The sequence below is a fragment of the Chrysemys picta genome, unplaced genomic scaffold (genome assembly GCF_011386835.1).
Source record: "Chrysemys picta bellii isolate R12L10 unplaced genomic scaffold, ASM1138683v2 scaf244, whole genome shotgun sequence".
Lineage (NCBI taxonomy): Eukaryota > Metazoa > Chordata > Testudines > Emydidae > Chrysemys > Chrysemys picta.
Window position 1 is genome coordinate 72,869 of NW_027052951.1, and position 15,157 is coordinate 88,025.

General features: G+C 49.5%; 1 protein-coding gene across 1 annotated transcript; it reads left to right on the top strand.

Moving 5' to 3' along the window:
- Window positions 1-1,492: 1,492 nt before the first annotated feature.
- LOC135978405 (uncharacterized) lies at window positions 1,493-12,595 on the top strand. Its single transcript, XM_065579348.1, has 2 exons — window positions 1,493-5,649; window positions 7,276-12,595. Exons 1-2 carry the CDS (start codon window positions 1,831-1,833, stop codon window positions 12,538-12,540), a joined length of 9,084 nt encoding a protein of 3,027 aa, XP_065435420.1. The 5' UTR covers window positions 1,493-1,830; the 3' UTR covers window positions 12,541-12,595.
- Window positions 12,596-15,157: the final 2,562 nt, after the last annotated feature.

Consider the following 15,157-nt stretch of genomic DNA (forward strand, 5'->3'; position numbering starts at 1 on the left):
GCCACAGGTTAACCCTAAAATGCCCAAACTCCAATGGTATTGAGCCAAAGGGGTGGCATGACAAACATGACTGTAGATGGACACTTGCAATGAACTTGTTGTTATTGCTAAATTTTGTAATTAATGTGTTGCTATTGCCACAAACGGTAAAAATATACAATGTGCCTAATCTTTTGGAGAATTCATTGAACATGTTAAAAGGAATACATGAAAACACACGTTATGTTAAAAGGCCTTGTTACACTGGGGTTTCACAGGCAATGCATATAAACAATATGGGAACTTTTCACAGGGGAGAGGACATTCCAGACCTAATGTGCTGTATGAAAAGGAAGACTGAGGCACACTACCATATTGCTTTCATGGCTAAATGCCAAGATTCCTGGACTATGAAGAACATTAATATCTGCATTTATTCGATGTTAATTGGGTTCCAAACATTGGCCCGAGCTTGTATGGATAAAGTAGCAGTTTTCTTTAGCTCTTGGCAAGATCACATGGCACATACAGGAACCATGCTGCCAGAGCAGATCCAATCCACTATTGTTCTAACTAAGTGTTACCTTGAGTTTGTAAAGAGGTTCAATCATGTTATTGAACATGACTTTGATGAACCATTTCTGTTATACACTGGTATGGCTTCTAACCCAATACTAGCTGTAGTGAGACAGAACCCAGGATGGGGAGCTCTTGGGATGCAGTCAGTGATGTTTGTGTCATCCCTTCCTGCATCAATTTTGCGTTGGGGGTGTGATGTTATTGACATAAACTGGGACCGTATAGATCATTGTTGCAACCAAGGTCCTGTAGTGGCACCCAAATCTTGTATAAAGGGGGTCAAATGGGGTGTCTAGGACAAGGTTATGGTTTACTGGTTATGATTATGCTGTCTAGATGTGTGTATCAGTTTTGTAGTTGAAGTTATGAATATTGGCTCTATACTGTCTGTATGGCAAACTTATGCTATGCTTCTGGATGACATCCCAGACAAGCTGAGATTAGCTCTGCCTAGCCTGCTTGATGGCCCATTAAGGACCATCAGCTATACAATGGACCCATTGAGAGAAGGCAGATACGCCTTGTACCTCAGCAAAGTATGCAGGGACTGGCCCATGTGACTCCAGACTCCATGTTGCTGTAATCTTCCACAGTAAGAACAAAGAGGTGATCTTACACCTGGAAAAGACTATATAAGGCTGATGCCTGATCTCCATCTGGTCTTCAATCCTGCTTCTTACCTCTGGAGGAACTTTGCTACAAGCTGAAGCTTTGAACAAAGGACTGAGGACCCATCCCAGCGGGGGATGTATTCCAGAGACTTGATTTGAACCTGCAGTTTATTCCATCGCTGCTGCAAGCCTGAACCAAGAACTTTGCCATTACTGTATGTAATTGATTCCATTTAACCAATTCTAACTCTCATCTCTATCTTTTTCCTTTTATGAATAAACCTTTAGATTTTAGATTCTAAAGGATTGGCAACAGCGTGATTTGTGGGTAAGATCTGATTTGTATATTGACCTGGGTCTGGGGCTTGGTCCTTTGGGATCAGGAGAACCTTTTTCTTTTACTGGGGTATTGGTTTTCATAACCATTTGTCCCCATAACGAGTGGTACTGGTGGTAATACTGGGAAACTGGAGTATCTAAGGAGATTGCTTGTGAGACTTGCAGTTAGCCAGTGGGGTGAGACTGGAGTCCTCTTAGTCTGGCTGGTGGTTTGCCTTAGAGGTGGAAAAAACCCCAGCCTTGGGCTGTAACTGCCCTATTTGAGCAATTTGTCCTGAGTTGGCACTCTCAGTTGGGTTCCGCCAGAACCGCATTGTCACACATGGGTCGAACAATCCCTGGGAAATGCATTTTTATCCTAAAGGACACAGCTTCAGGAAAGACTTTAATGGAGAACAGAGTACCGGGAATTCTCGGGATGAATATTATAAGAGAGCTGAAAGAATTACTGTTGGTAGGAGAAGGAACCCTGGAGATGAACCGTCACGGGCAGCCTAGGAAGGACGCTACACTGAAGCGGGTACTAGCCCAAGTGGAGAGACATGGACGTTTCCCGGGTCCAACGGGACAAATTGGCTATGTTAAGGTGGCAGGGAGACAGAAGGTGGTTATACCTCCCTGGAGTGAGAAGATTATTGATGGGCGCTGCCGGGTGCCAAGCGACTTTGACGGATACAGAGTGCTTGTCGAGCCAACACCTGGGGCCAGTCTCCCTAATGGGCTCCTGGTTGCAAATGTACTTGCTAATGCCAGCAAAGGAAAAGTGCCAGTCAGGCTGTTAAACTCAAGTAAGAAGGCCATAAAATTGTACCCCCGAACCAGAGTGGCAGAGGTACACCGTCCTGAAGGAGTGGTGCCCCCATTGGGGGTGGCCTTGGAAGAAAATGGGGATGAGCTGCGGGTGATAGAAGTAAAAAAAGGCACACAGGTTACCACATCGCAAGCGGCACCTGATGGAGAGCTACCCATTCCAGTCCAAGTGGACCTCCAACAGCTAACCCCTACACAGGTTGGCCGTTTGCGGGCGCTACTGGAGAAACATCAAGAGGTCTTTTCCAGGGATGAGCGGGACTTTGGTTACACCACCACAGTGACACACCAAATAGCCACTGGAGATGCTGTCCCGATAAAACAGAGACACCGGCGGATCTCACCACGAGTGTTCCAGGAGGTAAAAAAACACATTCTGGACCTAGTGACTCAAGGTATCCTTAAAGAAAGCCACAGTCCGTGGGCATCACCCGCAGTGATTGTAATAAAAAAAGATGGTGGGGTGCGATTTTGCTGTGACTACAGGAAACTGAATGAGGTAACGCACAAGGATGCCTACCCGCTACCCCGGGTGGAAGAGTCACTGGATGCATTAGGAAGTGCAAGAGTGTTTTCAACCCTCGATTTAACTTCTGGTTATTTCCAGGTTGCAGTGGAAGAACGAGACCGGGAAAAGACAGCAGTGACGACTCCGTTTGGGCTGTTTGAATGGACACGTATGCCATTCGGCTTGTGTAATGCACCTGCTACGTTCCAGAGACTAATGGAGGGGGTGTTAGGAGACTATATCTTAGACACTTTGCTGATATACCTGGACGATGTTATTGTGTTTTCCAAGGATTTTGAGAGTCATATGGAAAAATTGGACTTGGTTTTCACACGATTGAAGGAACATGGATTGAAGCTGAAGCCAAGTAAGTGCTGCCTCCTACGTGAAAAAGTCAAATTCTTGGGCCATGTGATTTCAAAGGATGGAATCCAGGTAGATGAAGAGAAGACCAGGGCGCTGGAAAATTGGCCGGTCCCCAAGAATGCCAAGCAAGTGCGGCAGGCTCTAGGTTTCATGAGCTATTACAGACGATTTGTTCCAAAGTTTGCACACATTGCTGCACCACTATATGGACTAGTGGGCCAGCCTGCCCAAAGGAAGGGAAGGGATCAATGTTTTGTGTGGGATGATGCCTGTCAGACAGCTTTTGACAAATTAAGACATCGGCTGATGTCACCACCTGTGCTTGCATATCCTGACTTTAGCCTGCCATTTATAGTGACAACAGACGGGAGCCTGCACGGCCTAGGTGCGGTGCTCAGCCAGAAGCAAGAGGGGGCCGAGCGTGTGATCGCATATGCGAGCCGAGGGCTGAGGAGGTCAGAAAGAAATGACAAAAACTACAGTGCTTTTAAACTAGAACTGTTGGCCTTGAAGTGGGCTATCACTGAAAAATTTAAGGATTATTTAGTGTACTCTAAATTCACGGTAATCTCAGACCACAATCCACTCCGATACCTGGCAACGGCTAACTTAGGTGCAATTGAACACCGCTGGGTGGCCCAACTCGCTGAGTTCACTTTTGAAGTACAGTATAAACCTGGAAGGCAGAACATCAATGCTGACACCCTGTCTAGATTGCCTCTGGAGGAGGAGTCAGAAGAGGGCGAGGATCTGGAGAAAGACTTCCTAGTCATTCCTGCAGATGTTGTGCGTACGTGTTTGTGGCTAGAGAATCCAAAGCCCGAGGACGAAGTGACGGTAAAGGATGCAGTACAAAACCTGGTAAGAGGAGAGAGCGCAATAATCTCGGGGTACTCATGGGAGGAGATTCAAACTCTGCAACGAGAAGGTGATGTTGGACCTGTCTTAGTGGCAGTCATGAGCCAAACGAGGCCAGACCGGAGATTTGGGGCCAGATACCCCCAGTCTAAGAAGCTAGCCAGACAGTGGGAACGACTTAGATTACATCGTGGAGTGCTGTTCCGGGTAACATATCATCCCCGAGATGGTGAAGAAGTGTGGCAGTTAGTGGTGCCTGTGTCACTCCGCCGTCAAGTTTATGAAGCCAGGCATGATCATGGGGGGCATTTTGGAGACAGGAGCACTCTGGAGGTAATGAGGAGAAACTATTACTGGCCCACGATGGGTAGCGACGTGCAAGTGTGGATCCGTCAGTGCAAACGGTGTGCCTTAGCCAAGGATGTGTTTCCTCCCAACCGAGCCCCTTTGACCTGTACTAATGTGACTGCCCCAATGGAGGTCCTAGCGATGGATTACACACGGCTAGAGAGATCTTCAGAGGGGTATGAGAACATACTGGTTCTCACGGACATGTTCACCCGATTCACTGTTGCAGTTCCAACTAGAAACCAGACAGCGCGGACAACGGCTGAAGCCCTCATAAAACACTGGTTTGTGTACTATGGTTGTCCGGCACGGTTACACTCGGATCAGGGGAGGAATTTTGAATCAGAGGTGATATCTGAATTGTGTAAATTGTATGGCATAGCCAAAAGCCGAACAACACCCTATCACCCGCAAGGAAATGCTCAGTGCGAGAGATTTAACCGGACAATGCATGACATGCTAAGAACGCTCCCGCCAGAAAAGAAGCGAGCCTGGCAGGAACATCTTCCTGAGCTGGTGTTGGCCTATAACAGCCATGTCCATTCGTCGACAGGTTACGCTCCTTTTTATCTCATGTTTGGGAGGGATCCCAGGTTGCCATTGGATATTCTGGACAGAGAGGGCCCTGAGGAGGATGAGGTGACCAATTTGGATGACTGGGTCAAAGGTCACCATGACAGGCTGAAGATAGCCTGTGACGTTGCTCTCAATACAACTAAAGACACAGCCCGGAGTAGGAAAAGGACTTATGATCGCAAGTCCAGTGGGGCTCTCATCAGGCCTGGTGACTGTGTACTAGTTCGTAACCATAGACACCGGGGGCGTAATAAAATACAGGACAAATGGGAGTCAAATCCCCACATTGTAGTCGCTCACAACAATCCTGAGCTACCAGTTTACACCATCCGGCCTGAACGAGGAGGTCCTGAGAGAGTAGTACATAGGGACCAGTTGAAACATTGCACTCTTAGTCCAGACAGGGACCATAGGAGGCGTAGATCAGTACGCCCCGAGGAGGCTGAAACCAATTGGGAAATGGTTCTAGTCCCACAAACCGAATATAGAGAGGGACCGAGTGGGGCAAACCCAAACCCTAACGAGAATGGCCAGATCCTTCAAACTGACCCAGTATTACCCGAGGATAGGGAAATAGAAAATATGGGTAACGAACCACCAGTCTTAAGAAGGTCCCAGAGGGCTAATAAGGGTGTACTTCCTGTTAGACTTAGAGATAATTATGTTATTGGTTCTATGTAGTGTTTTAATGAATATTGTTATGTATGGTATTAAGAAGTAGATGTGGAATGTTAAATATGTTAAATGTTCTTTTGATAATTGTTAATGGGTTGTTGATATACAATGACATGGGTTATGTTGTTACCATGGGGCCCGGATGTACCGGTGTGAATATTGTGGATGTGGCAGTATTTTAGCAAGGGGGAATGTAAGGGGACTGTTGCCCCCTTATTAACATTCAGTGGGGGTGTTTTGGTTGGCTAGCTCCCAGCACTAAAAGGGGAAGGGTCGAGGGCAAATCAGGAGCCTGAGACTGACAGTCCCCAGGAACCATGGGGAGAGGCCAATGCTCCAGATCAGCCTGATTGACAGGGCGGGCAGGCTAATCAGGGAGTCAGGAGGCCAGAGGGGGTCCCGTCCTCCGTGTGAACTGGAATGGCCTGAGTCAGACTGAGTGGGGCCGAGCTAAGGAGAGAGCAGGGGCCCAAGCTGAGCTGGAGAGCAGAACCGTGCCAGATCCAGAGCCAGAGACGCAGCCCAGGGAGAGCAGATCCTGTGCTGGGAGCAGAGGTGCAGCCGCAGAGCCAGAGACGCAGCCCAGGGAGAGCAGATCCTGTGCTGGGAGTGGAGCTGCAGCCACAGAGCCAGAGACGCAGCCCGGGGAGAGCAGATCCTGTGCTGGGAGCAGAGGTGCAGCCGCAGAGCCAGAGACGCAGCCCAGGGAGAGTAGATCCTGTGCTGGGAGTGGAGCTGCAGCCACAGAGCCAGAGACGCAGCCCAGGGAGAGCAGATCCTGTGCTGGGAGCAGAGCTGCAGCCGCAGAGCCAGGTGTGGTGAGCAAGTGGGGCCAGCCAAGGGGGAACCTGGTCAAAGGGCCCAGCACAGAAAGACACCCCCAGACAAGGGCCCTTGCAGGCAAGACCGGGAGGGGGACCTTAACCCTACGGGGGGCTGACGCTGGGAAGAAGGGTCCCACCACTCAAAGCCCGGAGGTGTGTGGCCACCACCATTGCAAGTGTCCAACCCGCAGCGTCTCTGCAGCACGGCCTGGGCCTGAGAAGGAGGCCTGGGACCTACAAGAAGCAGACTGTGACCTGCCCTGACATTCCAGAGACACTGGTTGTGATGTTCCCTGCCACAGAGCAGGGTGATGTGTTTTCCTTTAACCTTTCCCATTTTTCCTTGTTCTTTTCTTTAGATTAATTGTTAATTAAACAACTTGTATTTGCTTTAAATTGTATGGAATAATCAGTGGGTCAGGGAGGTGCCCAGTGTAACGAGAGTACCCCGGAGTGGGGACACCCTAGCCCCTGTCCTAGGTGACCACAGCAGGGTTGGGGGTCGAACCCCCCAGGAATCCTGGGCCCAGCCTTGTTGGGGTTACGAGGACTCAGCCAGACAGGAGAGTGGAAGGGGAGCCCTCAAGGGCAGGGAGGCCTCTGGGTAAAGGAAGTGGGAGCGGGGACTCAGATCCTTTCGCTTGCCCACCTCACCGGGGTAGTGCAGAAGTCAGGAAATTTCCCCACAATAGCGGGACCATTCCCCCGCTTACATAATTGGCGTCACGAACAGGATCCTATCCACAGGGTCCATCCCATTGGTTTTCTGGTTAAGTTCTAGTAGCATGGTCCGGGCCTAGTTGAGCACCCTACCATGGCTGGAATTGAAGAACTACGAACCCAGTTTGCTAAACTTCAGCGCAGATTATCAGACCAAGCGGAGGCATTACAGCAAGCTAGAACTGAACAGAGAGAAGCCTTATCGCTGGCCAAGGCAGTAATAGAGCAACAGACAGCAGAAGCTAAGAAACCCCCTACTATTTATGTCCCACGGGAGCGGAAGGTCACGGAGTTTGGTGGCTTCCCGACTAGACCAGGAGACATTACAGTAGAGGAGTGGGTCAAGTCTGTGAAGGCGGCTCTGCGTGTGCTAAGAGTACCTGAAGAAGATCATGTGGACTTCATAGAGGAGCACCTCAAGGGCCAGGCCAAGGCCACAGTAAAGTTCATGGCAGTGGCAGACAAAAAAAATGTGGAAAAGATATTTGAACTCCTCCTAGAAGTGTATGGGGACAAGGTACCTATTGGAACCCGACTAAAGGAGTTCTTTGAGAGAAAGCAGGAGCCCGGTGAAACTATCCGGGCATATGCATATGACCTCCAGGAGAAAATGAGCAGAGTGGAGCGGCGAGACCCTCAGCGAGTTCCAGACCCAGATACGGTTCTGAAAGAGCAGTTAGTGCTGGGGCTCCAGGATGATTCCCTCCGCCGTGAAATGAAAAGGAGGTTTAAGGAAGAGCCCAGTAAGAAGTTCCATGAACTCATGCAGGCTGCTATTATGTGGTCAGAAGAAGAGGAAGTTCCTGTGGCAGAGACAGCAAAGACTAACCCCCGTACACGAAGTGGCGGCCTTGTGAATGCAGCTGCTGGGGAAAAGGCCCTGCCCCAAACACAGCTAACATTGGAAAGCTTGAGTGAAGCTGTCCAAAAACTGGCGGTCCAGCAGGGGGAGATGCTGAAAGTGATGACTGAGGTGATGAAAGGAAAACCTCCCACTAATATGCCAAGATATCCAAGGGCCCCAGGATCCCGAAGATCTCCACTGAAGGACGAGCTGGGAAGATACATTTGTTATACTTGCGAAAGGCCAGGACATACTAGCCGAGATTGTACACTGAGAAGGAGACTGGAGTCCCAGGCGCCTGAAATTCAAAAGGCACCGGGAGCAAGCAGCCAACCATCAGAAGGCCAAGTGGGGACTGAAGGGTTTCTACGGCTGTCCCTAGGAAAAGGGCAGTGTGTCAGCAGCAAGGAAAAGGACCCTGATGATGTTAGTGTATTCAACGACTTCTGTGGCCGAGCTTTCGGGGACTGCTTGACAGTGGATATAACCATAGCAGGGGTGAGAACCCGCTGTTTGATAGACACTGGCTCAGAAGTCACCACTATTTCTGAATCATATTTCCGAAACTACTTAAAAGAGAGAGATCTGACCATGCATAATACCCGATTTGTACAGCTAACGGCAGCTAATGGACTTGCCATCCCTGTGGTGGGGTGTCTTGAAGCTGATGTAGGGTACATGGGTCGAACAATCCCTGGGAAATGCATTTTTATCCTAAAGGACACAGCTTCAGGAAAGACTTTAATGGAGAACAGAGTACCGGGAATTCTCGGGATGAATATTATAAGAGAGCTGAAAGAATTACTGTTGGTAGGAGAAGGAACCCTGGAGATGAACCGTCACGGGCAGCCTAGGAAGGACGCTACACTGAAGCGGGTACTAGCCCAAGTGGAGAGACATGGACGTTTCCCGGGTCCAACGGGACAAATTGGCTATGTTAAGGTGGCAGGGAGACAGAAGGTGGTTATACCTCCCTGGAGTGAGAAGATTATTGATGGGCGCTGCCGGGTGCCAAGCGACTTTGACGGATACAGAGTGCTTGTCGAGCCAACACCTGGGGCCAGTCTCCCTAATGGGCTCCTGGTTGCAAATGTACTTGCTAATGCCAGCAAAGGAAAAGTGCCAGTCAGGCTGTTAAACTCAAGTAAGAAGGCCATAAAATTGTACCCCCGAACCAGAGTGGCAGAGGTACACCGTCCTGAAGGAGTGGTGCCCCCATTGGGGGTGGCCTTGGAAGAAAATGGGGATGAGCTGCGGGTGATAGAAGTAAAAAAAGGCACACAGGTTACCACATCGCAAGCGGCACCTGATGGAGAGCTACCCATTCCAGTCCAAGTGGACCTCCAACAGCTAACCCCTACACAGGTTGGCCGTTTGCGGGCGCTACTGGAGAAACATCAAGAGGTCTTTTCCAGGGATGAGCGGGACTTTGGTTACACCACCACAGTGACACACCAAATAGCCACTGGAGATGCTGTCCCGATAAAACAGAGACACCGGCGGATCTCACCACGAGTGTTCCAGGAGGTAAAAAAACACATTCTGGACCTAGTGACTCAAGGTGTCCTTAAAGAAAGCCACAGTCCGTGGGCATCACCCGCAGTGATTGTAATAAAAAAAGATGGTGGGGTGCGATTTTGCTGTGACTACAGGAAACTGAATGAGGTAACGCACAAGGACGCCTACCCGCTACCCCGGGTGGAAGAGTCACTGGATGCATTAGGAAGTGCAAGAGTGTTTTCAACCCTCGATTTAACTTCTGGTTATTTCCAGGTTGCAGTGGAAGAACGAGACCGGGAAAAGACAGCAGTGACGACTCCGTTTGGGCTGTTTGAATGGACACGTATGCCATTCGGCTTGTGTAATGCACCTGCTACGTTCCAGAGACTAATGGAGGGGGTGTTAGGAGACTATATCTTAGACACTTTGCTGATATACCTGGACGATGTTATTGTGTTTTCCAAGGATTTTGAGAGTCATATGGAAAAATTGGACTTGGTTTTCACACGATTGAAGGAACATGGATTGAAGCTGAAGCCAAGTAAGTGCTGCCTCCTACGTGAAAAAGTCAAATTCTTGGGCCATGTGATTTCAAAGGATGGAATCCAGGTAGATGAAGAGAAGACCAGGGCGCTGGAAAATTGGCCGGTCCCCAAGAATGCCAAGCAAGTGCGGCAGGCTCTAGGTTTCATGAGCTATTACAGACGATTTGTTCCAAAGTTTGCACACATTGCTGCACCACTATATGGACTAGTGGGCCAGCCTGCCCAAAGGAAGGGAAGGGATCAATGTTTTGTGTGGGATGATGCCTGTCAGACAGCTTTTGACAAATTAAGACATCGGCTGATGTCACCACCTGTGCTTGCATATCCTGACTTTAGCCTGCCATTTATAGTGACAACAGACGGGAGCCTGCACGGCCTAGGTGCGGTGCTCAGCCAGAAGCAAGAGGGGGCCGAGCGTGTGATCGCATATGCGAGCCGAGGGCTGAGGAGGTCAGAAAGAAATGACAAAAACTACAGTGCTTTTAAACTAGAACTGTTGGCCTTGAAGTGGGCTATCACTGAAAAATTTAAGGATTATTTAGTGTTCTCTAAATTCACGGTAATCTCAGACCACAATCCACTCCGATACCTGGCAACGGCTAACTTAGGTGCAATTGAACACCGCTGGGTGGCCCAACTCGCTGAGTTCACTTTTGAAGTACAGTATAAACCTGGAAGGCAGAACATCAATGCTGACACCCTGTCTAGATTGCCTCTGGAGGAGGAGTCAGAAGAGGGCGAGGATCTGGAGAAAGACTTCCTAGTCATTCCTGCAGATGTTGTGCGTACGTGTTTGTGGCTAGAGAATCCAAAGCCCGAGGACGAAGTGACGGTAAAGGATGCAGTACAAAACCTGGTAAGAGGAGAGAGCGCAATAATCTCGGGGTACTCATGGGAGGAGATTCAAACTCTGCAACGAGAAGGTGATGTTGGACCTGTCTTAGTGGCAGTCATGAGCCAAACGAGGCCAGACCGGAGATTTGGGGCCAGATACCCCCAGTCTAAGAAGCTAGCCAGACAGTGGGAACGACTTAGATTACATCGTGGAGTGCTGTTCCGGGTAACATATCATCCCCGAGATGGTGAAGAAGTGTGGCAGTTAGTGGTGCCTGTGTCACTCCGCCGTCAAGTTTATGAAGCCAGGCATGATCATGGGGGGCATTTTGGAGACAGGAGCACTCTGGAGGTAATGAGGAGAAACTATTACTGGCCCACGATGGGTAGCGACGTGCAAGTGTGGATCCGTCAGTGCAAACGGTGTGCCTTAGCCAAGGATGTGTTTCCTCCCAACCGAGCCCCTTTGACCTGTACTAATGTGACTGCCCCAATGGAGGTCCTAGCGATGGATTACACACGGCTAGAGAGATCTTCAGAGGGGTATGAGAACATACTGGTTCTCACGGACATGTTCACCCGATTCACTGTTGCAGTTCCAACTAGAAACCAGACAGCGCGGACAACGGCTGAAGCCCTCATAAAACACTGGTTTGTGTACTATGGTTGTCCGGCACGGTTACACTCGGATCAGGGGAGGAATTTTGAATCAGAGGTGATATCTGAATTGTGTAAATTGTATGGCATAGCCAAAAGCCGAACAACACCCTATCACCCGCAAGGAAATGCTCAGTGCGAGAGATTTAACCGGACAATGCATGACATGCTAAGAACGCTCCCGCCAGAAAAGAAGCGAGCCTGGCAGGAACATCTTCCTGAGCTGGTGTTGGCCTATAACAGCCATGTCCATTCGTCGACAGGTTACGCTCCTTTTTATCTCATGTTTGGGAGGGATCCCAGGTTGCCATTGGATATTCTGGACAGAGAGGGCCCTGAGGAGGATGAGGTGACCAATTTGGATGACTGGGTCAAAGGTCACCATGACAGGCTGAAGATAGCCTGTGACGTTGCTCTCAATACAACTAAAGACACAGCCCGGAGTAGGAAAAGGACTTATGATCGCAAGTCCAGTGGGGCTCTCATCAGGCCTGGTGACCGTGTACTAGTTCGTAACCATAGACACCGGGGGCGTAATAAAATACAGGACAAATGGGAGTCAAATCCCCACATTGTAGTCGCTCACAACAATCCTGAGCTACCAGTTTACACCATCCGGCCTGAACGAGGAGGTCCTGAGAGAGTAGTACATAGGGACCAGTTGAAACATTGCACTCTTAGTCCAGACAGGGACCATAGGAGGCGTAGATCAGTACACCCCGAGGAGGCTGAAACCAATTGGGAAATGGTTCTAGTCCCACAAACCGAATATAGAGAGGGACCGAGTGGGGCAAACCCAAACCCTAACGAGAATGGCCAGATCCTTCAAACTGACCCAGTATTACCCGAGGATAGGGAAATAGAAAATATGGGTAACGAACCACCAGTCTTAAGAAGGTCCCAGAGGGCTAATAAGGGTGTACTTCCTGTTAGACTTAGAGATAATTATGTTATTGGTTCTATGTAGTGTTTTAATGAATATTGTTATGTATGGTATTAAGAAGTAGATGTGGAATGTTAAATATGTTAAATGTTCTTTTGATAATTGTTAATGGGTTGTTGATATACAATGACATGGGTTATGTTGTTACCATGGGGCCCGGATGTACCGGTGTGAATATTGTGGATGTGGCAGTATTTTAGCAAGGGGGAATGTAAGGGGACTGTTGCCCCCTTATTAACATTCAGTGGGGGTGTTTTGGTTGGCTAGCTCCCAGCACTAAAAGGGGAAGGGTCGAGGGCAAATCAGGAGCCTGAGACTGACAGTCCCCAGGAACCATGGGGAGAGGCCAATGCTCCAGATCAGCCTGATTGACAGGGCGGGCAGGCTAATCAGGGAGTCAGGAGGCCAGAGGGGGTCCCGTCCTCCGTGTGAACTGGAATGGCCTGAGTCAGACTGAGTGGGGCCGAGCTAAGGAGAGAGCAGGGGCCCAAGCTGAGCTGGAGAGCAGAACCGTGCCAGATCCAGAGCCAGAGACGCAGCCCAGGGAGAGCAGATCCTGTGCTGGGAGCAGAGGTGCAGCCGCAGAGCCAGAGACGCAGCCCAGGGAGAGCAGATCCTGTGCTGGGAGTGGAGCTGCAGCCACAGAGCCAGAGACGCAGCCCGGGGAGAGCAGATCCTGTGCTGGGAGCAGAGGTGCAGCCGCAGAGCCAGAGACGCAGCCCAGGGAGAGTAGATCCTGTGCTGGGAGTGGAGCTGCAGCCACAGAGCCAGAGACGCAGCCCAGGGAGAGCAGATCCTGTGCTGGGAGCAGAGCTGCAGCCGCAGAGCCAGGTGTGGTGAGCAAGTGGGGCCAGCCAAGGGGGAACCTGGTCAAAGGGCCCAGCACAGAAAGACACCCCCAGACAAGGGCCCTTGCAGGCAAGACCGGGAGGGGGACCTTAACCCTACGGGGGGCTGACGCTGGGAAGAAGGGTCCCACCACTCAAAGCCCGGAGGTGTGTGGCCACCACCATTGCAAGTGTCCAACCCGCAGCGTCTCTGCAGCACGGCCTGGGCCTGAGAAGGAGGCCTGGGACCTACAAGAAGCAGACTGTGACCTGCCCTGACATTCCAGAGACACTGGTTGTGATGTTCCCTGCCACAGAGCAGGGTGATGTGTTTTCCTTTAACCTTTCCCATTTTTCCTTGTTCTTTTCTTTAGATTAATTGTTAATTAAACAACTTGTATTTGCTTTAAATTGTATGGAATAATCAGTGGGTCAGGGAGGTGCCCAGTGTAAAGAGAGTACCCCGGAGTGGGGACACCCTAGCCCCTGTCCTAGGTGACCACAGCAGGGTTGGGGGTCGAGCCCCCCAGGAATCCTGGGCCCAGCCTTGTTGGGGTTACGAGGACTCAGCCAGACAGGAGAGTGGAAGGGGAGCCCTCAAGGGCAGGGAGGCCTCTGGGTAAAGGAAGTGGGAGCGGGGACTCAGATCCTTTCGCTTGCCCACCTCACCGGGGTAGTGCAGAAGTCAGGAAATTTCCCCACAATAGCGGGACCATTCCCCCGCTTACACTTGGTAATAGCTGTTAGCACAGAGGGCCCACCCCATCAGCCAGTGAATTCTGTTAAGCAAGAGAAATCAGGGTTTGATCCTGCAGGACAAGGAGGAAAGAGAAAACTGAATTTTGCAAAGGGAAGCCACAGGTTAACCCTAAAATGCCCAAACTCCAATGGTATTGAGCCAAAGGTGTGGCATGACAAACATGATTGTAGATGGACACTTGCAATGAACTTGTTGTTATTGCTAAATTTTGTAATGAATGTGTTGCTATTGCCACAAACTGTAAAAATATACAATCTGCCTAATCTTTTGGAGAATCCCTTGAACATGTTAAAAGGAATACATGAGAACACACGTTATGTTAAAAGGCCTTGTTACACTGGGGTTTCACAGTTAATGCCTATAAACAATATGGGAACTTTTCACAAGGGAAAAGGCATTCCAGACCTAATGTGCTGTATGAAAAGGAAGACTGAGGCACACTACCATATTGCTTTCATGGCTAAATGCCAAGATTCCTGTACTATGAAGAACATTAATATCTGCATTTATTCGATGTTAATTGGGTTCCAAACATTTGCCCGAGCTTGTATGGATAAAGTAGCTGTTTTCTTTAGCTCTTGGCAAGATCACATGACACATACAGGAACCATGCTGCCAGAGCAGATCCAATCCACTATTGTTCTAACTAAGTTTTACCTTGAGTTTGTAAAGAGGTTCAATCATGTGGTTGAACATGATTTTGATAAACCATTTCTGTTACACACTGGTATGGCTCCTACCCCAATACTAGCTGTAGTGAGACAGAACCCAGGATGGGGAGCTCTTGGGATGCAGTCAGTGATGTTTGTGTCATCCCTTCCTGCATCAATTTTGCGTTGGGGGTGTGACGTTATTGACATAAACTGGGACCGTATAGATCATTGTTGCAACCAAGGTCCTGTAGTGGCACGCAAATCTTGTATAAAGGGGGTCAAATGGGGTGCCTAGGACAAGGTTATGGTTTACTGGTTATGATTATGCTGTCTATATGTGTGTATCAATTTTGTAGTTGAAGTTATAAATATTGGCTCTATACTGTCTGTATGGCAAACTT

Coding starts and splice junctions, on each gene's coding strand:
- LOC135978405 (XM_065579348.1), top strand. CDS start 1,831: ATGGGTCGAACAATCCCTGGGAAATGCATTTTTATCCTAAAGGACACA. Junction 5,650..7,275: donor ATAATTATGTTATTGGTTCT/ATGTAGTGTTTT, acceptor CCGGGCCTAGTT/GAGCACCCTACCATGGCTGG.